The sequence below is a fragment of the Chrysemys picta genome, chromosome 2, assembly GCF_011386835.1.
Source record: "Chrysemys picta bellii isolate R12L10 chromosome 2, ASM1138683v2, whole genome shotgun sequence".
Taxonomy (NCBI): Eukaryota; Metazoa; Chordata; order Testudines; family Emydidae; genus Chrysemys; species Chrysemys picta.
The window spans coordinates 90,477,781-90,505,033 of record NC_088792.1 but is presented as its reverse complement, the minus strand read 5'-3'; the positions used below and the strand labels follow the sequence as shown (position 1 = coordinate 90,505,033).

The following is a 27,253-nucleotide window of genomic DNA, read 5'->3' as shown; positions in this document are numbered from 1 at the left end:
AAATCCTACCATCTATTTTCAAATACTGTACAATTAAAATTTCTTCCTGCTAAGGAGGGCTTCTCTGAAGATGCAAACTTTCAGGTTGCTGGGGCTAAACAAAAAGGGAGCAATAGTCCTCTCTCGCCATCAAGGGCTGATATAAAATGAGTGAATTTACAGTCCTTGTATCGTATGCACATTGAAATAGCTAGACATAAAAGGTGGAGATAAAGAAAAGGTGGTGGTCTTGTCTATTAATTTGATACCCTTTTGGTTATTGTCTTTGACCCCAAATTATTATTAAAACATTGACATATTTCAAAATGTCATATCTGATGAGATTTTGCTGAGGAAAAACCCCATTGGAGTTTCAAGGAAAATCTGAATCAGCTTAAAGCTGACATCAACCTCACAGTGAGAAGCCTAACTTAATGCTGGCGAAGGTATCACAGCAAGTCAAACCACAGAAACACTATGAAGTACTGCTGCTAGTGAATTCAAAGGAAGTCAGACTCGCTCATTTTTGTTGGCCAAACCCACAAATTCCAGTTGCCTAACTCCCCTAATGGATTCCATACTAATGGGACATGGGGACCTTTCTTTGCAGACTCAGTCACTTACTCTTGCATCTTCAGAATACCCATTAGACACTTCCACAATCCTGAGTGTTGTGTCCACCCTCACCTTCGCCCTTGTCACAAACTGGATAACCGATGAACTGTCCTGAGAATTAAAAACAGAAGTAGTTAAACAACCTTTTTCAATTTAATAACATTATATTCTATTCTTATGCTCCAGGGCAGCTAGATTGGCAATTGAGTGCTACACTGATTAATACTGCTTGAAATCACATGCACCTTGAGCTGGGGACATGGATGGACAAAGTACAGTGCATTATCTCAGACTGAAATTAAACCCATCCCACAAAACTTTGGACTTTTCTTTTTTTAATTTGGATTTGGGCTGTTTTTAAGGCTACCCCAACCTCACAACAGAAAGACACAGCACATTGCCAATCAACATAGACAAGCTAAATCTAACCACAATGGTTCCCAAGTAGTTAGAAACAGATATTTGGAAGCTGGGATAGACTTATATATGGTATATGATAAAATTGTTTAATTATTTAAAATAATTCCAGACACAGCACACTGCATAAAGCTTAAGTATTTGATTTATATTTCCATTAGTAACAGTGACTTTGCCTTGTATTTTATACAGAACATTTAAACACAAATTTTCCAACCAGTTGCCTTTTTAAACACATTGTTTACTCTTATACAGTAGATGTTTATGTAAGGTTGCTTTTGATTTAGGACTAGATTGCGGCATTACCGTGTTCTGAGGATAATGCACAGCCATCTTGCCCAGGTGGAAAACTGAGGGGCATCAGGCACCCACCACCAATATAGGCAGCCCTCTCTGCTGGGGGGTGAGGAAACCACTGCTCCACCTAAACCCCGCCCCCTTTCTGGCAAGTTGATCCCAAGGGGAAGCACTTAGGATGTAGCCTCTGCCCTCCTCCCAAGCATCAGGGCTGTCCAAGTGTGAAGGGCTACTCTTAACTCCCTCCCTTCTCAGTTTGCACCCACATAAGGTAAGGGAAAAATCTGGCCCTTAGTGAATAAATAGAGTGGCGTATTCTCATAATTACAGCTCAAATGAGTTTAATGAACTCTTTACCACACTAGCATCAACACTGCAAGAATAAACTGGTGGTTGGGGGCATGAGTATCCATTTAAATGCAAAGTTCACTATTCTATGTGGGTGACACCATGACAGATATGACAATTTCCTGCACTTTCTTCGGCAATTTTTCTTGAATTAATGTGTATGTGTTATTGTCGGATTGTATGTAACTACTCTAGCAGACTATACTGAACAACAGACCAGTCAAGAATAAATTTTGGGGACAAACAAATTTAAAACGGGTTTCCTAGAAAATAGCGGAGAGGAGGGCAATGAAAATTACCCAGCTCCAGACCTATCCTTTAGAAACTAGGCTTTAAGGAGAAACCAGTTGTCTGACTGATTACCTGTTCATGGTCTCTGCAAAAGCACAGATCCAAACTAGATAAAACAGTTACTCACAGATTCATGGGTGTGCTTGTTCTCAGCCATAGCTATTATGAACTTGTGATCACAGGGAAAAAACCTTCAGTGGGTCTGAAGGACTGGTCACCTGGCAGCCTTTGTTGGGGTGATCTTAGGTAAGCTTATTAGTATGCATGTAGATTTTTTTTATTGTTTTTAATATTTTTTCTCTGTAATGCTTTTACCTTAAGAATAAATGTGCTTAGCTGTGTGGTAACTTAACTGTGGCAATCAGGCTCTCTACAGCCTTTAAAGAAGAAAGGCAAAGCAGCCTGCTGAGACAGTCTGCATTCTGGGGGAATTCACAGTACAGGCAGGGAACTATGCAGAATGGGAAAAAACCCCTATCAGAAGGGAGACCCATGTCTCCATTCAAGAGAGGTGACAGCTGGGGAGTTGGAAGTCTGAGAATGGGTGCACTTGGGGATTAGAGGAGGAAATACAGGTGCAGTTGCCCTGAACTGTGACAGATACGTGTGCAGAGGATCTGCACCGGACATCCCGTGGGCCTGGTGCAGACCTTCTGAACAGAGCTGAATTTGACAGTGTACACAAATGCATGTTTAGTGTACTCAGTTACCTGCTTGCACATGTGGGTGTATTGTATGTGAGCACAACTTAAACATTTGGCTCCATCTATGTGCTCTTTCTTCAAACATGGACAAGCAGCAGCATGCAAGGTGATTTCAGCTGGAAAGACCGTGAAGACATCAACTGGTGTCTACCTAATCTTTAGGAAAAGACCTCTCCATTTTTGTTTTTAATCTAATAGCTGTCACCAACAGATTTATCTAACAGATTCATTTTATTATCCTCCTACTCTGATTATCTTACAATACATGATCTGACAAACCTTGCTGTACCTAAATTGTAAGCTAAAAGAATATCCAAAAAAAAAAGCTCATCTACAAAATAAGTGGAAACGCAGTAAATCTTCTTAAAGTTTACAAATCCTGTTATTTCATTCATTGACACAACAGAACATTGCTTAGCCTGCTATCATGTTTCTCACCATGAAGGTCATGTTTATTCTTATCTTGAGCCTTCTTATGATGGTTAGGATGTTTTCTCTTTGTATAACAAATATTTGAAGTAACAGATTAAAAAAAATTATCAGGCTTCTACCCTTGTATCTCAATTACAAACAGATAACGATAAATACACGGATCACAGTTTATGCACACTTACTCTGCTCATTATCTGAATGTTTTAAAAACCTCATAACTTTAACACTGCACATATGGCTGTTTTTGTTTGATTTTATTTCTAAATGTATTAATTTCTAAATGTAATTATTTCTTTTTCTTTTTTTAATGTACTTCAGAAAAGTCAGCAAAATCTAGGATTACACCTCCAGATCTACTGTTCACAAAGCCTAAAGTCTTACTTTATAATTGTTTATAACACACAGGTGATTTGATTTAAGGTCAGATCCTGCAATATGATGAGCGCTTCCCATGAAGGGGTGAGCATCCTCAGCTCCCATTGAATTTAGTGAGAGTTGAGGCCTCAGAGCACCCTCCAGGATTGACATCTTTCAGTTACCTTCTTCTGGAACTTTCCAGCCACTGCCATTGCAGCTGAACTTTTACATAAAGTAATGTGTTTCCAAGTGTGCCAGAGTTCCCAAAATGAGTTAATTTCTAAATATCAGCATTTTGGCAATAATATTTGACAATTTACAGTGATCCGGATTAAAAATAAAGTATAAAGGCCTTAAATAAGAGTTTCCAGGAACTATCCATGAATCCTGCGCATTCCCCCTTGACTCCACCTGCGCATATGCACACACATACACAGACCCCATTCTTCTGAAATGAGGGAAAGAGCTTTTTCAAGTATAAAAACTTCTCCACTGTCATTTGAATCCCAGCTCAGACTAAAAGGCTTCTCATATGCTTCTCTATGAAATTCTTATTCATTCACAGTATAGGATGACGTGTCCAGTAAAGCCATCTTATAGTGAGATATACAGCAATTAGAGTGGTTGAAAAGTGCCAGCTGTTTTTCATAGGATATTTAGAATAGAAACTACTTTTTTCTAAAATTCTTGCCATTTTTATTTATTTTTTCAATGAAAAACCAAAACCTGAAACAATTTAAGTTTTCAAAACTCACTTCAGTAAATAATTGTGGGCTTCAGTAAAAAGTATTGGTTTTTGAAAAACCAACAACTGAACATTTTTACCAAAATCTGAAATTTTTAAACACAAATAATGTTCAATTTATGGTTTCAACAAAAACAATTAGAAAATTTTGACCACAATGAAAATTTCAAATGGAAATTTTTATTGATAAACTTAAAACTTTTCAGTGAAAAAATTTAAACTAGTTGTACTAGACATAGACGGAGGCAATATTCAATGCTTCATGTATATTTCAAAATATACGTATATTTAAATTAGATTTAGCATATGAGCTAGAAAGAGGCAGAAGCACTTACCTTCTTTAATATCTCTGTATTAAGCAGCATGTAAACATCTATATTGCGAGATTCTGCTTTTGCTAGTGAGCTTAAGTTACAGCGTACAATTAAGCAGGATCTGCCTGGTCTTTCACAGTCCTAAGGGAAATAAGTAAAAGGCTGTAAGATGTATTAGGAAGGGAGGAAATCATTCATTTTAAAACTAACTAGCAATACTAAACATTCCTACTGATTGAATGAAAACAGTCATTTGATGAATCAATAAAACTGATTGTATACGTCCCTTATACAAAACAGTGTCTGTTTTCAGAATCTGCAGAATCATAATCATTCCAGAACTTCATAAAAACGTGTCACAGGAAATTCATCCCTGAACTGAGGTCAGTGCACTTAAGCTGAAATTGAACTCAGAATATGCATTGTACTGGGCCTCTCTACACAGGGATAAATTTCAGCCATGGCAAGTAAACCCTGCTATCTATTACTCCTGGTCAGAATACCTCCACTGAGATAAAAGGATTAGAGAAAAATGTATTGCAGAAAAACATTTTCAACAAGAATCTATGTATTTCTATTGTATATACATTACATTGCTCCAAGTCTAGCTGCAAATACGCTTTGAAGTTCTACATTTAGCACTGATGCAAAGTGCAAAGAAAACAATGGAAAGACTCCCAATGACATCAATGGGCTTTGCATCAGCTCATTAGCTGGTTACGTTGATTTTATATAATTTTTCACCCACTGCATTTCTTCGAACTGTATCAGTATTTTTTCTTTTAGTATCAGGAGATATTATGCAACTTTTAATACTTGTGTTATTTTTTATTATCTGTACTTTGGTAGAATCAAAGCTTTCAGTGAGGGAGTGAGATCTCTGAGGACTACCGCAACACAAATAAAATATAATTCTTATTTTAGATTACATGAAAGTTACTCTGAAAAGAAAAAATTAGTTGACTTCTTCACATTCCTCTTAAAACACATTTATAATATGTGACCCTTTTAAATTTCAGTCATATATGGAATTTCTTACCAGTACTTTTCTGCCAGTCTTGGTAAAAAAAGCAAAGATCGTATGAAAAATATTGTCATTTTCTTGAGGGATGACACATGGGTTAGGGTTTTTCTGAAAAGAGCAGTTTCCTTTCTCCTGAGCAACCTGAAAGCACAATGAAGATCATCAAGACATGTGAAGAGTCAATTTACAGCACTTACAACATTGCGTAATATGTGTCTGTGAACCTTAGAACACTTCAAGAGCCAACTTGCACAGGGTTCACTGTTCTATAACAGCAATTCCTATCAGGCCTGACAAACTCACCACACCTAACACACCACTTTCAGGGTTCTTATCCATAAATAGTGTCTTGTACAGTATCAAATGAAAGCCAGTGATCCCATCCTGCTTGTTCTATCTCCGCTTTTTAAATTTCACACAGATAAAACATAGTGTGCACTTGGGAAAATCTGCCAGAGGAGAAGTAATCAAAAAGAGAAAAAGGAAAGATCTGGCATGATTGTGCCCAGAGATAACAGGGGTACGAAGTACACATTCATTTATATCTTATAAAGTGTGATCAAGTGTTTGCACATACAAGTCACATAACAATGTAACTTGACATGGTTTGATATCGAAAGCAATATAAAAGTCCAATCCTTCCTTCTCTAAAATATCAGGAAAAGTTGGTGTCTACTTTAAACCCAGAAATTTCTATACTGGAACAGGCCAATGGATCCTCTCATTTGAAAGCCTGTATCAGACAAAGGCCAATACTACATGCTTCATAATAAGGTGTAAAATCCCCATCCTTTTCCTAATTGTGTGATACATTTGTCTGGCATACTTTGCGAGCACTGGAGTGCACAGCAATTGCCATGCAGTCAATCATATTCATTCTTTAGCGTGTGTTACATGCAGCTGGGAGAGGGTGTGGCAGTGCAGGCTGAGTAGCATGTTTTTGAGAACTGGTTTATCACAAGGTTGTGCAGAGCCACAGAACCAGTAGCAAAAACCTGCCAACAAGTACCTTATACTAAGCTACTCCAAATGGTTTCTTCCAGTGATTGCTCTGTCCTGATTGCAGTTTGGCATGAGTCCTGCAAACCACTCTATGCCCTCATACAATGCCATACAACACAGAGGAGCTTCTCCCTCTGTTCCCTAACTCCCGCTTCCCCCCATCCTCCCTAAAGGGTCTGGAGGACCACTGTAAATCATAATGACCTTCAATACATTTGGGTGGCAGTGCTGAGAAAGGCAAGCACCTGTAACTTATAGGTAGGCCCCTACCAAATTCACAGCCCATTTTGGTCAATTTCACAGTCACAGGATTTTAAAAATTGTAAATTTCATGATTTCAGCTATTTAAATCTTAAATGTCATGGTGTTGTAATTGTAGGGGTCCTGACCCAAAGAGGAATTGTGGAGGGGTCACAAGGTTATTGTGGGGGGGTTGCGGTACTGCTAGCCTTACTTCTGCACTGCTACTGGTGGTGACTCTGCCTTCAGAGCTGGGCAGCTGGAAAGCGGTGGCTGCTGGCCAGGAGCCCAGCTCTGAAGGCAGAGCCACTGCCAGCAGCAGCGCAGAAGTAAGGATGGCACGGTATGGTATTGCCACCCTTACTTCTACGCTGCTGCGTGCAGAGATGGGCCCTCAGTCAGCAGCTGCCACTCTCCAGCCACCCAGCTCTGAAGGCAGCAGCGCAGAAATAAGGGTGGCATGATATGGTATTGCCACCTTTACTTTTGTGCTGCTGCTGGTGGGGCGCTGCCTTCAGAGCTGGGTGCCTGGCAAATTGCCACCACTCTCCGGATGCCCAGCTCTAAATGCAGCACAGAAGTATGGGTGGCAATACCATGACCCCCCCTAAAATAACTTTGCGACCCCCCTGCAACTTCCTTTTGGGCCAGGGCCCCCAATTTGAGAAACGCTGGTCTCCCCCATTAAATCTATATAGTATAGGGTAAAAGCACATAAAAGACCAGATTTCATGCGGGGGGTGGGGGGTGGGAGAGAGACCAGATTTCATGGTCCATGATGCAGTTTTTATGGCCGTGAATTTGGTAGGGCCCTACTTATAGGATATGTATTGATGTTTTTCATAGTTTCCATGAGCCAGAGTCTGCAGTACTTGTTGAGAAGGGGAGGTATGAAGAGGCTGGACATTGGGGACCAATTTTATAAAGTGAACTAATGGGTTTATCATCTTTCTTCTGTTTCTCTCTAGAATACAGGGACTGTTTTGTAATGAGAAAGGGGCTGCAGGGAACAGGTAACTGCTGGTTGAGTCCAAGAACAGTCAAGCGATACCCTGGCTGCTCTCCTGACTGCCAGAGCCTTGCCACATTCAAAATCATTATTAAGACCCCTGTGCCAAAAAACACATCTAAAATTTGTATCTGCACAGACCTTACGTGCACTTTGGACAAGTTTAATTTTCAACTCAAAGATCTTTGAAAAATAGGCATCATTCTGAAGACAGAGAAAAAGCACAAGCTGACATATCCCATGCACACTATCAAAGGGCTCTTTGAACATTTTATTCTAAGTGAATTATTATAATCATAAATTCATAGAATGGTCTTATTTCTACAGAGACAAGTTGTTCTTGACTATAAAACAATCCTGGCCATTTCAAATTCCTTCATGGCTAGACACGGTTTCTTGCCCAGGGTTTCTTACCCTACAAGGTGAATTGCATGGCATAACACCGTGTTCCTGTAAAATTTTCTACAAGATGAAAATTTTAAAGGGATAGTGATGCATGTTCTCTCTATTTTTTATTTCAGCAGCTATATGTGATAATCTACAGTGACAGACAAATGGAAGAATTATGAAACCTTCAATTTAGAACTGCACACATTCCTGCTACCCAGCAGTATTAGGTGCGGTTGGAAAAAAATGTCTTTTTTTTTGTGAAATGGAAATTTTCACAAAATTTCCAGCTCTGGGTTTTCAGTTTTAAACTGAATTTTTTGTGGGGGGAGGTGTGTTGTTTTTCTAATTAAAACCTGAAAAAAAATTGAAGAAAATTTTCAACAGCTAAAACTTATTTGCATCAAAAAATTTTAAGGGAAAAAGAAATGATTGTCCAACCAGCTCTACTTAGCTGATTTACCACAATGGACATTTCTTTCAAAATGAAACAGACACCAAGAACAAAGCAACATTTTCTCCAACAAGATCCAAAATCTTTGAGGTTTATTGCTGGACTATTCTGACAGAAGAGTGATAGCTAACCATTAGAAAAACATTTTCCTGAACTGCAAACTTGAACTATGACTAATGCAATGTGTCTTTTATTCTTTCCCAATTTTATTTGCAAATGGACTTTTAAGTTTACTCAGCTATAAGGTGAAGGGTGAATGCACCAGAGTGATGAAAACTATTACAAATTTTGTTCATCTCTCACTGGCATTCTTCAATGCGCATGCATGCCTCTCCAAGAATTTCAAGAGTGAGTAGTGCGCAACTTAATACACATTAGCGAGGCCTGATTTTCAAAGAGTGGGCACTCAACACTTTCTGAAAATCATCCCCTCTAAAGGATCTCAGCTTCTCAACTTGGGCACCCACAAACGGAAACGTCCAAAATCACTAGGGGGTATGTGTGTATACATTGCGGGAGGGATAGCTCAGTGGTTTGAGCATTGGCCTGCTGAACCCAGGGTTGTGAGTTCAGCCCTTGAGGGGGACACTTAGGGATCTGGGGCAAAATCAGTACTTGGTCCTGCTAGTGAAGGCAGGGGGCTGGACTTGATGACCTTCCAGGTCTATGAGATAGGTATATTTCCACATATTTATTTTTTGTACATATATTACTATATACAAGGACATACTCATATATATGAATATGTATACAGGTGTGAACATATGACAAGAACTGTATCAGACTTTAAATAGTGCCAAGCATTATTCTGGTCATCGATTGGAGCCTCAAGGCACTGCCACAATAGTTCTATTACTACTAATAATGAATAAGCAGCTAGAAAAGCCAAGCGTCCCTTATTCCAGCACTTCCATTTATAAATGGCATACACTGAATGACAAGTCAGTCTCTAGCTTTGTAAATTTATTAGAACCGGTTGCTCCATTAAAGAGCCCATAGACATGTTTGATAGACAACATTTAAATGACAGCTTATTCGGTGGGTATTTCTGCCAGCATTTTGTTGTCAGCACAAACCACAAAGCTCCTCAGAGACAGGATGTAACCACGGAAGAAAAAATTTGGATTACTTCATTCTTCAAGAATGCTGTATTTGCAACAGAAGAAGAAATTCCCATAGGATTTCTTTAATAGTCTTTGCATACTTGAACAGTCTCATAGAGCAGGGGGCAAAGGCATAAAGTAGCAATGTATGTTAGTCATATCAAATTGCACCATCCTTAACAAAAATAAAGTCACTTATGGGGTCAAACAGTTCTGGATGTAACCGCTCAGATACACTGCATATACACAACATATGCTTCAAAAATATGTAGGATATTTAATACCATTGTGTGGAACTGGTGCACTGATTTAATTTCTTAAATGGGGCTCATCCTTTCCAAGTTTTCCACACATGTTGGGGATTATGAAAATGCTTGGAATGGTAGAAGATGGTACCAGTGAAATGTGAATGTTATTCCCCATCTAGCAAAGCAAGAATGGGTAACAGAGACAACGAAATTAGAGTTTGAACTGCTACTGCAGTCCAGACATTTTAAATAAGTAGCACCTATATCAGTGGGTCTCAAACTTTTTCACTGGCGATCCCTTTCACATCACAAGCCTCTGAGTGCGACCCTACCTATAAATTAAAAACACTTTTCTATATATTTAACACCATTATAAATGCTGGAGGTAAGCGGGGTTTGGGGTGGAGGTTGACAGCTCGCGACCCCCCACATAATGACCTCACGACCCCCTGAGGGGTCCCGACCCCCAGTTTGAGAACTCCTGTCCTATATGAAGAGAGCCGGTTTCTAATCTGGGTCTAACCCAGGGTTTGCTTAGGAGAAGTAAAATATGTGGCACCTCATCAGGCACCTCCCACCTCAGAGTACCCAAAACATCCACCTCTGCCTATCTGTGACTCCTCCCCCACCACCCAGATGCAGTAATTCTTCCCCTCACCTGTTGTTGGCCTTGCCTAGATAAGGATTTTAAGGTGTGATGTTAGCATGTGTTAGCTAACACGTGCTAACTGACAATTTAAAAGTCCAGGCTGCACTGACTTTAACGCATGCTAAACTGGTCATTTTAAAGCTCGTATCCCTTCTAGACTTTAAGTTGGACAGTTTAGCATGCTTTAAAAGCCGTATGAGGTTTCACATGTTATCAAGGCCACCTTGCATGGGCTGGCACACTAGGAGGTGGAGGTGATGTGCAACTTTCCAAGGAGGGAGCTGGGGAGATCAATTAGGGACCATAGGTAGGGAAGCAGGAACGATGCTCTGGCTTGGGCATGGGGGCTCAAGTGTATGCATATGGGAAAAGGCCCATGGGGGAATGGGACAGAGGAAGAAGGCTGCCACCATTTCCAACCCAACATAAGTCTGATCTTAGAAATAAGCAGCTCAGTACTAATACCACGCTTAGTGCACACATGTTACAAACGAAACCTGGCAAGCAAATACAGATCTCCAGCCCATTTTTTTATCCTGGGAACAGCCTCCAGTCCCTGTAAAGAAATTCATCATTATATCAAACCTAAGGGGTAAAGCAAAAATCCCAGGTCCCTTCCAGAAGTCTGATTCCCCTCTGACTTACACTGATGGCAAACAGAAGCAGCTTCATTGCGCTCAGGGTACGTCTATACTTACCCGCTGGTTCGGCGGCAAGCAATCGATCTTCTGGGATCGATTTATCGCATCTTGTCTAGACGCGATAAATCGATCCCGGAAGTGCTCGCCATTGACGCCAGTAATCCTGCTCCGCGAGAGGAGTAGGCGGAGTCGACGGGGGAGCCTGCCTGCCGCGTATGGACCCGCGGTAAGTACCTTTATGTTCGAACTACGATACTTCGACTTCAGCTACATTATTCACGTAGCTGAAGTTGCGTATCTTAGTTTGAACTGGGGGCTTAGTGTGGACCAGCCCTCAAAGATAAAAACAAGAATCGGGCCTTGAATGTCTATGATGGAACCAAATCCACATTTGAGTGATTGTGGGGGAATATGGTTCAGCAAGTTCAGGGAAACATCAAGAGTCATAACATTTTCTGAATGACAAATTATAAAGGTTTGGAAAACACACTTGTGGTCTGAACATAGGTCAGTTGTTTCACAAAATTGTTAATACTGTTCATCCCTAAAATGGATGCTTTCCTCATAAGTCCCAGGGTATCCTGGCTCCAGTGACTATGGCCAAACCTTCCCTCTTGAAATTGCTGCCAGATAGCTTCTATGTATCTTTATTTTTTACCATTTAAAGTTACTTTATGTATGCGTGCATAACAAATGGTTGAAGTCTGCAAATTAAATAAGAAATAACAGATCCCCTTTCATTTGTCTGAAATGTAAAGCAGAATTTGTATATGTTAGTATCGGGGAAAATTGTTTCATGGAAGTGACCCAACTCATTCATAATTGGTGTTAATTTTATATAGACAAACTGATATGAGTACTTAATTGAAAAAGGCATACATGTTCAGATCTAAAGAGCATAAAAAAATTCCAGACCAGGTCAGGCTATATATAGTAGAAAAATAAGCTATGTAAGCATGTTATCTTAGCACTTGTTGTACTTGCCAAAAATGTTTAATATTCATAGATAATGAAATATATTTGAATCAGAACAGTCTGTTGATTCTGGCAATAAATTAAGAACCTCTGAAACAATAGAAAAGGATAAAAAAATTAACCCTGGAAGAATTCAACCAACACAATAACAGCAATGTTGCTAAAGACAAAGGGGTAATCTAAGAACTCAAACATTGTCCTTAAATAGTGATTAAAAGTTGCAAAGTTAAATTACTATATGGAGATTCTACAGAACACACAATGTATTCTGATAGTAAAATTCTATTGTAGGTTTGTGTACTACTTATTCAGCTAATAGTTAAAGGGCCAAATCCACAGATGGCATAAACTGGCATTGAATTCAATGGAGTTATGCTGATCTACATCAGCTGGCTCAAACTGCAAGCAAATAAACCTTTCTGACCACCAGTCAGAGGGATGAATCCTTAAGCCTCATCCATTCCACCACACATCACCAAAAGTAATGTGGCCCAATCCTCAGCTTAAGTCAATGGAGCTTCATCAAATTATATTACCTGGCCATTATTTTATGGTCTAACTATTGAAGTGTGTATAACAGGTTATAAGATTTGAAATAAGAGCCAATGTAGTCTATTATTAGATTCCACTGATATACCTTGCCCCTTCTCCCCGACCCCACACAATGAAATGTTCCTGCAGTTTTAGTCACTTTACTGGTTAATAACTGGCTAAACAAATGGATACTGGCAATCAACCTCCTTTAACCATACCACAATCACCCTTCCTTTTGGGGTAAATCCACCCATCTTCTGTTCTAGGGTTCCAGGAAGTGGGAAGAGGAAGAAAGACTGACAGAGGATCCTGTTCATCCTCTGTAAACGTTAGAACTAGATCTGAGCAAAACTTTTCAGGCCATGGGGTGTGTGTGTGTGTGTGTGTGTGTGTGTGTGTGTGTGTGTGTGTGTGTGTGTGTGTGTGTGTGTGTGTGTGTGTGTGTGTGTGTGTGTGTCCCAATGACTATTAAAGTATTTTATGCAAAGCAGAACAGCTTCAACAGGAAAGACTGAGACCCAATGTGGGAGACCCACGTTCAAATCCCTTCCCCACATTAGGCAGAGGGAGAACTGAACCCACATCTCTCACATCCCGGGGGAGTGCCCTAACCAATGCGCTACTACTGGAAGGTGGGCATCACCACCTGCTCCTCAAGATGTTTTGTGAATACAACCCTTCATTTCTTCTTATGTCAACAAGTGTCCTGACACTAAATGGGTTGATGAACAAAATGTTTCGTTTGACCCAAAAGTGAAGTTCTGTTGACATTTTTGGTTCATTGAAATTTTTCAGAGGTATCAGAGGTTCAAGCTGAACCTACTTTTTCTTCCCTGAACTGACAGCAAACCTAAAAACCAGTCATTTGCCCAGCCCTAATTAGAACAGACGCAGCTGGTAGTGCGTAAAACGTGCTAAGAGGTGGGCCTTGCTATCACATTGGTCTTGTGGGTTAAGAAGCAAGTCCAGCCATCCCCAGCTAACTAATGGGCATGTTACTGTCAAGCAGCAAGTGCTTGCTTGGGACACGTTCGCTCCTGCTCAGAGAGGCAATTAAGTGCACACCTGGACTTCTGTTCCCTCAACCCACTTTGAGGAATCCTGTAGCAGCTGAGGCACTGGGCAGCTTTTCTGCTGCCTCTCACTGCTCTGGCCAGGGCAGGATTTGGCCCTGACATTTGCTTGCAAATACTAAGCAGCCACCCACAGAAGTATTTAATCCAAGAACTGGCGCCACATGTCTAGTTGAGTAAGAATAGCAAAAATATTCAGATTTAAAGTCCGTGACTCTCACAAGAGAAAGGTTCCCTACTGAGACAGAGGGCACCATTACATAAACAGAGAGAAGAAACAGCAAGCATTAGTTTGATTTATTTTTAATGCCCACACGAAGTTTAGGCCTACAACTGAGCAATGCCATACATGGCAACCAAAAGGACAGTTTATACCTAACATTCACATGCTGTATATATACACACGAGTCTTTAGCCGCTGAAATCCAGGAGGAAAGCACTGACATTTACGTTCTTCCTTCCTCTTATGTATTGTAAGAAACCCAATCACGATATCATGTTGAACAAAGTTTAAGGTATATTTCTTTTAGAGAGCTTCTTCTATAACCTGCAAGCTAGGAGCTGACCCTTCTTTGATATCCTCCCCTTCATCCCAGCTCCTACCCAACTCGAATCAATCCCTTTCCTAGATGGCATAAAAGCCCATGGTGTTTTTTAAACCTGCTGTGTTAATGTTATTACTTGGCTGGGTGATCAGCAAAAGGCTCTGAAAACAAAGCAGAAAAATTGGTTTCCTTATGGTGTCTGAAAAGGTCACTTCTAGGGCGCATTCAGAACTCTCAATCTGCCAGGGTTTAGAGCACCTCACAATGTTTCCAAGCACCACCGGGCAACTTTTAGCAGTGCTGTGAAAGGAGAGATCAATATCTGATAAACTGGAGAAACTTTGCAAGAACCAAGAGAGTCTCTATTGTACAGCTTTCCTGATTTCAGAGCAGCTGAACCAAATGTTGCTGAGTTATATTTAAACAGGTGTTTGTTTTTCCCTGAAAGACCTAGAAAACTACCAATAGCATTTTCATGCAACAAAGAGATGAGACAGGCCTCCATGGTAAGGACTCTATTTAGGCTACAGGACAGAGGGTAAGACCCTGTAGTTCTCCCCTGGCTCTCTAGCTTTCGGACCAAATGGCATAGTCTATGGTGCCTACTATCACCATACAGAGTTTCTTTATGTCCTGGCTTGGACTCAGTATTCATGGAATTAATAACTCACTACGCTATCTTTCTGCCTAGATTAAACAAAAAACTGATCCTTCTTAACCTGCAATGTTTTTAAATTCTTATTTCTTGCTGTCAGAAAGAGAGAGAGAGAACCCCCTAAAACTTCTACCTTATACGTTAGGATTGTTCAACACTACCTGATAATGGTTTCATTTTATGGACTCAGGAACATTCTCACAAGGTTGGATTTCAACAGTTAGGACAGCCATCTAACATGACCCTCTTGTTCCTATTCAGGCATAGGCGTTTAACCCTATCCAGCCAAACAAGGAGGAACTTTATTTACACAATCACAATCATCTTATGATCCACTTCCCTACTTTTAGCTGCAGAACGTACATCCGTCCCAAATCTCATCAAACTAGACTATAGCAAATTATTTACAAACAAAAGGCTGACTCATAAATCAAAACTTACAGGAAATTTTTATGTTAAAATAATTAATCATTCATTTCAAGTTTTCTTCCCTACTATTTTTGGCATGTTAAAGCTCCACCAATGGGAGAATGGGGAAAAGGATATTATTCTCACACTCCCTGAAACAAACAAAAAATGCTGACTCTGTCCTCCTGTGATTCAGTAGTTCTTCAGGGGTGAATTCCCTGGCCAGGAAGCTTACAAAAAGTCTATTATACGTTCTTCACCAGACCTCAATAAAACTCCTGATTGCCATGATATATTCACAGCCTTCTGTTTCCTTCATGCATCCGAGAAAGGCTGGTGCATAGATCTATCTCAATTGATAAGACTTCTTGCTTCCTTCTGAGTGAAATCTAAATCCACACATAGGAAGAAGCAAATCAGCTCCCTTTACCAAGGCTCTGGGATTCCATATATTTCTACAGCCATGAAGGTGCCGTTCTCTCCAGAGAGAAAACGGCCACAGTGTAACTGACCCAAGGTGTTAATCCGAATACCAAACTACCTCAATATCTTCAGGTCATGAGTAAAGTCTGTTGAAAAAATTGTAGTGATTGACAAATGTCACTTCTTTTTCTGTCTATAAACTGACCAATAGCAGTTTGAAGGTTTGTTGTGAATATTCAATACTCACAATTTGAACTTTGGTGATGTGTTTTGATTGAATACATAGGTCCCGTTCCTTGCTTGGATAAGCATGACTCACAGTAATCAGTCTTTTTGGTGTAAGTACTTATATTTATACATTCAAAATGTATTTTCCACACAAAAATTATTTAGCCAATATTCACTTAAAATGTGCTGCCTCCACGAATATTCTGTCAGCACTCTCATTCACTAGAGTGTTTGGACAAAATGAACAACAAGAGTAGAAAATGCATTCAAAGGGATTTCATTTAAAAATTAAAACGAATAGTCATGGAGAACTTTTTAAAGCAAACATCCATCTCCACTCTCTAATGAAAGCACTACCGAGCACTGTATGCAAGAGTTGTTTTCTGCATCAGTACATGCAAATCTGACCAACATTGTATGGTGGTAAACAACTATTCAGATTCTCCCAGTAAACCAAAATGTCAAGAAATATTTCTGGACAAATGCACCATGATAGTTCTACCTGAGTTAAATCAATATTTTCATCCTATGAACAGACTATCTAAACTCCCTCATAGATTTCCACCACGATTTCAACAACCACCACCCAGCCATCAAATTCTCTGTACAACTCTCCCACACCAGCATCAACTTCCTAGACACCACAATCAGCTTTACAATGGAACCTTACAGACAACTATCTGCAAGAAACCCATGAATCACCACATCTACCTTCACAGATCCAGTAATCACCTCAAACACTCCAATAAATCTGTTATCTACATCCAGGCACTCAGATATCACAGAAGATGCTCCAAGGCAAAAGTTCAGAATACACATTTTAGCACACTTAAAACTGCCTTCACCAAACAAGGGCACTCCACCAGAGAAGTAGATCTCATCAGGGAATGGGCCACCCAAATACCCTGAGAGAACCTGCTTCAATACTGACACATGCTTCTGCTCCTCATGCTGATGGTAGGAACACACTCCTAGGAGATCTTTGAGAGTTACCTTTGGGATCCTCCTCCCTAGCACATAAGGGCCAGGCTCAGAGGAAGACATTATATGCCTGTCTTGTGGGATGACTATAAAAACAGCATACACTCACAGAACCCCTCCTGGCCAGTCTAGAACAGGCTATACAGGGCAGGCATGCTATACTCCTCCACTAGATTAAAGGGTACCGAGGCAAAGGGAGATTCAAAAGATGATGTGGGGTGGCTCCAGAAAGGAAAAGATTTCCAACTGCCTTCTGTCTCCAAAAAAGTTAAATTAAATTAGGCAAGAGGGTCAACAAACTATTGTCCAATATACTCCCTTGAGTGAATAACCTCTTCCATTATGGACATAGACCCCTGTGATTTCGAGGAACCAGAGAGGAAGGACAAATGCCAAACATGTGTGCATGTGCAGCAGTCATTGCAATAAGCTAGCTGCTGAAGAGATGATCAGCGCAATGGACCAAATTAATCCTTGGTGTAACTCTGGAATTTCCATATACAAATCTCATCTCAATGGTGGCCAGTAGCTTCAGAGTAAATAGCTGTCATGATGACAATGAGCTACCCAGAGTATTATTAGTGACATTTATGTCCTGGCATTCTCTCGCTGTGTGCATATAGTCAGAGCCAAGTCTTGAAACTTTGAAGAAAAGAAACTAAACAAATCTTCAATTGGCTGCCAACAAACAAGAGGTTTTCTGCCTGGGGATCATATGAGAGAGTTCTGTTACTCTATGAAGGTGTGGTGTCCAGTAACATATCCTAACAGTCTATTCATATTCCTAATGCAGCTTTCAGATATGCACAACCACTTTAACTTAAGATGCTCTAATATTCTCCTATCACTTGAGATTTTGAACATCTGCAGTGAGGTTGCCAAACCTTAGATCCTTGACACAGAATGGGAGCGAGTCCAAGATCAACACCAGAGACCATGACTATGTTTAAGTTTCTAGAATTCTAAAATTTCTTTTCACAGGGTAAATGAAGAAAAGTCTGAACCTGCTTTGGACTCTTCATAGGATGAGTGAATAAATTTAACTCCTCCCTTTTGAGTGTTCTGGGCCTTGCCTGACTTATGCCTTGATAAATGCAAGGAAACAAGCAATATACTGTACAAAAAGGGATTTTAAAAAGTAACCTGGCATCAACCAGCAAAGACGTGTGATCCTGGGATTTATTCCACTTGAGTTTTTGTGTTTCACTTTTCTCATGAAGAGAGTAATGCTGAAATGAACATTTTTGTTGCTAAATTAATATGCTATCTTGGAATACAATATCTGTTTGTTTCCCTTTGGCTATTTATTAATTTCTTCCCCAATTAATTTGTTCTATTTTTTTTTAATCCTAAATACATCCATTTTCTTCTAATGGTATGATAAAGATTTCACCTAATCACAGAACACCAAAAACTTCTGTGAAATGAAGTTGCAACCATGGGGTAACTCCTCAAAGGTTTTTTGTAATTTTGTTCTTTTAATCAGTATGGGCTTTATATCTGTTCCTGTTGAAGGGCAAAGGGAACTGCATATCAGAAAGGAATAAGGAACTCGAGAGGAAGAACAATCTTGCAGTTAAACCACTGGACCAAGACTCAGGAAAACTGGGTTCGGTTCATTTGGGTAAATCATTTAATCTCTCTGTATCTCAGTTCCTTATTTGCATACTGGGGATCATAGTCATTTCTTTTTCTCACCCTTTGTCTTGTCTATTTAGATTACAAGCTCTTTGGGCAGGGACTGTCTCTTACTATATGCATGTTTAACACCTAGCTGGGCCTCAATCTGAGTAATAACAATAATAGTACTTTTCATAGTCATAATTTTAATCCAACCAAACAGGCTCTCTAAATACATGATTTTGTTGGCCTGCATGTTGCTCATAACAGTTAGCTCTTCCCAGAAATCCAAAAACATACATACAGCTCACTCCAGTTTAAAACAATTCTGCTTTGATTCTAGGAATCACTTGAATGGAGACTGAAAAATCTGGCAATCCTACAAAGCATGGTCCCTCTGGATGAAGGTTCTGCCTGCACCAGATTTGGCTTCCAGTTTAAACAGACAAACTCATTTTCCAACTGTTAGTCTCTTGACTTTCATAAGCATACATACTTTCCCTAAAAATAAAATAAATATGAAACGAGCAATGTGATCCAACTCCATAGAGCCGTCTGATCAGAGTAATCCAGGACTGTTAATTTAACAACAGCTTCAGGAAATCCCATGGTTAATTTGGTACAGATGCCCATGTGACCATCCATACAGATGAAGGCTTGTTGGTTGACAAGTCAAACTAGCTCTCTGTTCCACTCCTACACAATTGTTGGAAGCTCTTTATTACTTCAGTTTAAAACCAAAAGACACACGTTTATTAAGCAATGTTTTCTTTTGTAGGAAAGTATGTAAGCTAGTGGCTAGAGTTGGGGCCGGGGAGTCAAAATTCTAGAGTTCTGTTAACTCTAACCCTAATCTGCATGATTTGGGATAAGCTATTCTCTATCTGTGTGTAGCCACCTGTATGATACATACACACTCTCGCAGGGGAGTTGAGACACTTTAATGTTTGTAAGTTATTTTGAGATCTTTGAAAGCCAGGTGCTACATAAGTACAAAGTATTATTAAATATGTTTTCTATTTATCTACCTTAGGGTTGATACTACCATCCATCACTGTAGTATCTGAGCACCTTCCACACAAAGTCAATAGCAAGAATAATGTCCCCAATGGACTTCATGGGAATCTTTGGCATGTCTCCCTTTTTGGGGTAAAAACTCTGCTCAGTTAGAATTCAAGGCTTTGATATTTTACATTTAGTATAATTCTAATTTTGGTTTTGGCTTTATTGTTTAGGTTGATTTATTTCAGGCTGATTGATTGGGGTTTTAGGAGTAGGAATATTGTGAGTTCCATTCTAGTGGTGGTAAAGCCTTTTGGAAGAGGAAGGTTTTTCAGAATTTCCTAAAGCTGGACAGACTCTGGAATTGTCTTATTGTATTCATCTTAGTCTTTTTGTGCAGTCAGGCAATACAATATAAGATGCATAAATGTTTGCCTAAAATGAATTCTCCTGCAACCCATTCATTAGTGAATCTCTGTCTGGGGTTATATAGTAGTCTCAAACAAACTATGCAAAAGTCTATTTGTTCTATCAGCAATAATCCTCCAGCTTGGTGACCACATAGGAGAGCAGACACAGTTTCCTAACAAACATTTGACTTCTGCACAAATGCTTCTTCACTGTGCGGAAGACTTGGCTTATGACCTTTGGACAACCTTTTGTTATGGTAACTGGAAATCAAGATATATTTAGCACAGTCTGGTGTGGGGAAATTAACATCTCTAAAATGGACAGACTAGTTATGATGACCAACCGATCTGCCTCTTCAAGAAACACAAGAACAGTATCAGAGGGGTAGCCGTGTTAGTCTGGATCTGTAAAAAGCAACAGAGAGTCCTGTGGCACCTTTAAGACTAACTAGGGTTACCATATGTCCGGGTTTCCCCGGACATGTCCGGCTTTTGGGTCTTTAAATAGCCGTCCGGGGGGAATTTGTAAATTTGTCCGGGATTTCCCCCGGACGGCTATTTAAAAATCCAAAAGCGGCTGACAGGGCAGCCGCGCCGGCAGAAAGCGGTACTGGGAGCAGCATGGAGCGGCCGCGAGAGGTGGGTGTGGGTGACCCGGCTGCCCCGGTCTGGGGCTCCCCCTCGCCCGCCGGGGGCGCGGGCTCCTCCTCTGCAGCACTGCCCGCCACGGGCTGTGGCTCTCCCAGGGCTCTGCCCTGCACGCGCCCAGCACCCCCGGGGCTGCTCCTGCCTCCCTGGACTGGCCCCAGATCCCCTCTCCCGGAGGGCTGGGGTCCTGCTGCGGCTTCCCGCCTCCAGCAGCTCCCTGCCGGGCCTGTTCAGCCCTCGGCCCCCACCGGGTCCTGCCCTGCCTCATGCAACCCGCCCCTACCGTGCGGCGGCCCAGCCCGGGGGGACTGAGGGAGCCGCAGCAAAGCCTCGCCCGGAGCTGGTGCAGGAGACGAGCCTGGCTCTCAGCCCAGGCTCCGGCATCAGCCTGCAGCCGGGAGCGGAGCGACCCCCCCGCCAGCTCTGCTCAGCCCAGCCCCACTCTTAAAGTGACAGGGACCCCACCGCGGCTTGGCCCGGCCTGGGGCACGTGGGAGTGTCACCTCACCCCCCCGCCTGGGGGGCCTGGCAAAGGGGGTTCTCAGCACCATAGCAGCGCAGAGGGGAGGCCAGCGATGCACCTTACTCTCTCCTGCACTGCCAGCCACGGTCTTGCCTCCTTTCCCCAGCTCTGTGAGGCACTGTACACCTCAGAGCAGCAAATGGTAGCAGCTTCTGCTGTCTCCAAGCAGAGTCTAGCCCTGAGTGTTTATTTCCGCAGCAGTGAGTTTTCGGTTTGGTGGAGTGTCCTCTTTTTGCACTACTGAAATATGGTAACCCTCGGATGCATCCAACGAAGTGGGCATTCACCCACGAAAGCTTATGCTCCAATACATCTGTTAGTCTTAAAGGTGCAACAGGACTCTCTGTTGCTAAGAACAGTATGTAATGCAGGCTCCTTTCCTTCCCCTCTGCTTATTGCTGTATTTGCTTCTCCAAACTGTAATTAACCCGCTGATGAGGAAGGAAGCACTTACCAGCACTTCCTTGCTGGATGGGAGGGGAAAAGAGGACAATGGAGGGGGTCAAGGATAAACAAGTAGTGTTATTTGGGTGATTTGGGAGGTAAAAGGCAGAGAGCTGCAGCAAGCATTCTAGCCTTTGGTATCTGAGATCATTACTGTATTGCTGGGAAATAAAATCTTTTAGAAGAGTTTCTGCAATAAAGCAAAAAGCTCAGAGCAACAGACAGGAGAAACATGCTATCTGTTTTAAAGGGAGTGAGATAATCTTGTCTACAAATGCCTCCAGTAGACACAAGCAGTTCTAATGGGCTGTATCCAACTCTCTTCGTATTATTTTTGTGACTGAATTATGGAAGAAGAACCCAATCCACACAATATAGAACGATTGGCTCATGGCACAATATAGAACAGTGGTCTCCAAAGTGGGGTGCACGCAAGGGGATCCTTCGGGGTGCGCGGCAGGAGGAGCGCCACCGGAGCAGCGCCACTTCCCCCTCCCCCCCCACCCCCCTTCTACAGTTCGGACAGGGGTCTGAGCGGCTTTTTTTTTTGCTTCGAGAGTTTGGCCGGGAGCAGGGGGTGCGTGCTCAAAAATTTTTTACTAACGGGGTGCGCGATCAAAAAAGTTTGGAGACCATGGATATAGATTACGCTGTACTCTATATGCATACTGAACACAAATGTGCATTATAGTTACTCTGTGTGCTTGCATCCATAAACTGCAATGCTGTAGTGTACATTAAATGGGTCAAATCAACTTTGAGAGGCAGGCACAAGTATTAAATGGGTTTCAGAAAAAAATTTTATGCCATCAAAACTTAAGATGCCGATGAAATGAATTTTAAGAGTAAATCCTGGCAATTAACCACCGATTATTCACATTGTTTATGCAACTTTATAAACATTCTTATTATAATCGCAATTTCATCCATTTTGAAAGGTCTGATCATGTTGACTTTAGGGTGACCAGACATCCCGATAAAATTGGGACCATCCCGATTTTGAGCTGTTTGTTCTGCGTCCTGACCGATCTCTGGTTGGGATGCAATTTTTGTCCCAATATTTTGTGCTGGCTTTTTTCTTTTTTTTCCCTCTTGGTCGGCAACACTCAGCTTCCCCTCCCCTCCCCTCCCCTCGGTGTCCCGATATTTTCTTCATCTCATCTGGTCACCCTAGTTGACTTCTAAGAATGTGAAAGCAAAAGAATAACTTTCAGGTAACTTTGCTATGCATTGTTCTGAAAGGGACACTATTCCTCTGCACAACTGCATCAGCTGATGTTTGTGCTACGGGAAGTACAGACTGATCAGAAACATGAGAATCATTAGTAAATGTGCTTACAAAAGTCTTTTTGCAAAGTGGCTACTTCTGACCCATTTTCCAGAGTTCATTCCAGTCTGCTGCTTTTGGATATAATTTGTTTTTTAAAAGGATGTTTGTTCTGCAGTATGATGCCTCAAAAGTTCAATGGCTTAATTTCCCCTTTTCAGTCAATAAAACCTCGGCAAGGAGGTAGGGTGGTTTTGTGCTTAAGGCACTGGACACAGATTTAGGAGACAGATTCAATGCTCAGTTCTGACACACACTTCCTGCGTGACCTCAGGCAAATCACTTAATCTCTCTGTGCATCAACTCCTCATCTGTAAAACACTTCCCTACCTCCCTGAGAGTTTGTGAGGATAAATTCATTAATGCTTATGAGAAGCTCAAATACTACATGGGGGCCCTATACCATAATCTTCTTAGACAGATAGATAGAGAATAGCAGTATCAGTGAAAACATGCCACACAATCCCACAAGAGGACATTGCTAGACAGCTGGGGAAAGTGAGTGTTAGTGTTAAACAAGTGCCTACATTTCCAACACATCACGGGGCCTAATCCTAAGAAACTTAAGTTTGGAACTTTGTTCTAAAAGGCTTTCATGACCTTACCATCTGCCCTGGCACCCATAACTCAGTCCCTTGGGGAGCAAGTATTAAAGTTTATGGGCATAAACCTGTAAATGCCAAAAGAAAAATGCCACATTGCATAGAGTGAGCAACGCGACACTGAGGCTGGACTGTCTTCTGCATTTTAAACTAGTCTGAACAAAGCATTAAAAAGGCCTGGGAGGTAAAAAAATCCTGCAAGGGCTGGAGGATGGGCTCAATCTGAGCAACTCTGGCAGGTAACATGATGCTGGTTCTTCCCTCCCTGTTTCTAGATGCTTCTACAAATATCTAAACTCTTCCAGGCAAAAAGCCTGGGGAAGGGGCACAAGCAAAGCAGCAATGCAAGGTGGGCTTTTCCACCTGCTATTGTTTTGCACCAGCCACAGACTGATTGGCATGAACAGGGATGTCGGATATGTGCGAAAGAAGAGGTCATTGGATATACATTTGCGTGGTTCCAGTGACATAAACACCTGCATTTGGGGCGTGGAACGGCTGCAGCTACTTTTCCAGCCAAAAGGCTAGAAAAGCAGCCACAAATGCAGCCTCCCGACTTACCTGTGAGTTGGGGAGTACCTTTTCTGCACAGTTTCCCACACACATCCAATTACTATGAATTTGTAAAGGGGAGGAGTGAATCAGCTCCTTAGCCAACTCTTCCTTTCAATGTCTCATCAATACAAAACATATTTTAACATATTAACCCAAACTTAAAAAAAACCCAAACCCCAAAAGTGAATCCTATGTCAGAACACCTGCATGGGATGGTTTTCTTGGTGGTAGACACAGAATTTTTTTTTTTAATCGTTAGGCTACTAACATTTGTAAGCAACCAGTCAAAAACCCTGTTTGTGTTAATGATGAGGTATAATATGATATAAATGTTATATTCAGTTTTAAGTTTCCAATTTAAAGGTGATTGTACAAAAAACTGATGTAAATGAACATGGATTGGCTTTATATCAGACTCCACCAGAGAGCAAACTATTTAATCAGAATACAGTTAACGTTGGATCTTACTTAAGTGAGAAATACGGAGAGTTTCACCACTTGAGGAAACATTACAAAGTACTCACCATCATCTGCTGAATGTGAAAAGTTTCAGCCCCACTGGCAGAGAGGCGGTTAGGAAACAAAATGTCAACAAAAGATTCGGGGAGTGTGCTTGGTCCAGTGTTGTAAACCTTGAAGTGTGAAAATATGTATAAATACGAGTACATGTATAAAAGATCATGAATATGAAATTATTGCAGAACTGTAATTCTCTTCATTGACATTACACAGTTACTCAGAGTGAACATGGATTACAGATATATTTCCAAATTTCACTCATGTCCCTAATTTTTTCAGTCTCCACTAAGAACTGTTATATAAAAGTATGGGATACAGCAGCAGGGGTTAGTTTAATTTTTGCGTTTTTGACATTTAGTATTTTCACCCACAGTGTGTACTATACAGTGAACAGCATTGACATACAATGGTAAGTAATTAAAAAGCCAGTTACCAACATAAATTACATGTGGCTTTTGTCCATTCTGTGGACACACGGTCAATGACTACATTTTGAATGCTTCAATAATGTTGTCCAGAAGAATGAAAAGAGCATTGCTTTTCCTACCAGTGTTGTTCTTTTCCATTATGGTAACCATTGCATTATATTTTGTGTGTGTTTTTCTTAAAGAGCACAAACCAAAATGGAATGATGAACATGACTACTGGAATTCTGGGTTTATTGACTGTGTTGATAGGAAATGCACTTGAGCAACCTTAATTCAGTTCAAGATTTGGGGGCTTTCAACAGAACAAGATTTTTCTTGGAAACACGTTGACTTTTCATTGTAAAACCAAAGAGTTTCCAGCCCCAAACTGAAAAGTTTCAGGCATAAAATGCAAAACTTTTTTCCTCCCCCAAAAAATTCAAAGATATCCATGAAAAATTTCAGTTTTTAAAATATTTTGTTTACATTTTTCATAGGGAGGGAAAAAACATTTTCTGACCATTGCTAATACATACACATATATAAATGTTTATAAATCAAAATATTAAACAATCCAATTAAAAACATTCAGCTATGTTGAGATTTCTTTGTCTAAATATATAGTGAGCCACACCAGCATTGTTGTGAGTCCAAGGGACTATAAATATTAAAATATCAAGTCTTCTTTCTTGAGGCATTGTATATATTTTGAGGAATGCATGAATGATAAAGGGGACTGGTGCAGAATGCCAAGTCTTTACAAAAGCCCTGAGGCACAAGAAAGGAGAGGAGGCTCCAACTACAATGGAGCAGAACAAATACTGCATGAAATGTGAGCCTAATGTAAGAAATTAGAAATTTAAAAAATGGATAATCCCACCATGATAAGGAAAAACAGTTCATGAATAAGAGGTATTTGGATTACACAACCCATTATTCACAACAAAACATTTGACTCAATTCAGGATTTCACATACAAAAATCGCCCCAAACCCTATGTATTTTTACCAATTCATCTTTTTTCTGTTGAGAAAATGTTACTTACTTTTCTCCATCTGGAGAAGTTTAATAAATAGCGGGAAAATCATTAAAAACAATTAAACAAATTGTGATACCAACCATGCTTTACCCATTATGAAACCCTACCCTAGTGTGTGTGTGTGTGTGTGTGTGTGTGTGTGTCTGTGTGTCTGTGTGTGTGTGTGTGTGTGTGAGAGAGAGAGTCCGAGGTTTACCACTTTACTGTAGGGCAGATCCGTGACTTGCTATAGTATCATTTTCAATTTCTATATGAAAACTCTCTTACATTGCAACTTGTGTTTGCATGAGAGAGATCAGAAGGGAGGGAGGGATATATTATCAATGTATAAATTCTATCCCTAAACTTTATATAATTTTCTTTTATTGAAAGTAATCATCTAGTCAAAGCATCAGTACATCTGGTCTTTATCTGTTTTCGAACCAATAAATGACTATGGAAAAACTGCAAATCCTCAAGAATAAATTCAGAGTCACAGGAACTAGAAGTCTGGTTCACAAGAGCTTTAACATCCTGAAATCCCAGTTTGAACACCCGGCTTTTACTCCTTTTTAATAAATAGCTACGGGCAGTGCATGACAGGAGGGGCTTAACTGCTCTGGACTATAGCCTGCCCCTAGATGGAGACATGTGTTACCCATTATGAGTTAAGTGGCATCATGCCTAGGAGAAGAGAGGAAAGAAGGGAAAATGAAAAGCTATTGTTTACAATATTCTATAAATGATCCCCCCCCCCCCATGTCTGTATGATTTGTCATCCCCTACTTCCATCTAGTGGTCAAAAAGGATTTGTAAAGATAACTATAAAACACAGTGACGGTAGTGAGATGAGTGCCTTTTGGTCCCATCAAAAGATCTTGTTTTAACATGCATCCCACATGTTACACTGCACCAGGAAGCTATGGCTATATCTACACTACCCGCCTGAACTGGCGGGTAGAAATCGATCTCTCGGGGATTGAATTATCACGTCTCGTCGGGACGCGACATTCGATCCCCGAATCGACGCTTGTATTCCACCAGCGGAGGTAGGAGTAAGCGCCGTTGGAGCCGTGGAGGTCGATTTGCCGCCGTCCTCA

At 40.8% G+C, this 27,253-nt stretch overlaps 1 protein-coding gene across 5 annotated transcripts in view; it reads right to left on the bottom strand.

The window, feature by feature from the left end:
- The window catches only part of ITGA9 (integrin subunit alpha 9), a 291,253-nt gene that overhangs the window by 30,890 nt on the left and 233,110 nt on the right, over positions 1 to 27,253 (bottom strand). For 2 of the 5 annotated variants that reach the window (XR_010598391.1, XM_042860327.2), the window contains exons 23-27: positions 24,734 to 24,841; positions 5,539 to 5,664; positions 4,521 to 4,640; positions 3,090 to 3,147; positions 604 to 705 (exon numbers count right to left, since the gene is read on the bottom strand). Coding sequence is in view for 4 of the 5 variants with exons in the window: in XM_042860327.2 (XP_042716261.2) it covers positions 626 to 705; positions 3,090 to 3,147; positions 4,521 to 4,640; positions 5,539 to 5,664; positions 24,734 to 24,841 (492 nt within the window). In the remaining variant the exon portion in view is untranslated. The remainder of the gene's footprint in view (positions 1 to 603; positions 706 to 3,089; positions 3,148 to 4,520; positions 4,641 to 5,538; positions 5,665 to 24,733; positions 24,842 to 27,253) is intronic. The other 3 variants (XM_005302712.5, XM_042860325.2, XM_042860328.2) reach the window with 2 other exon arrangements.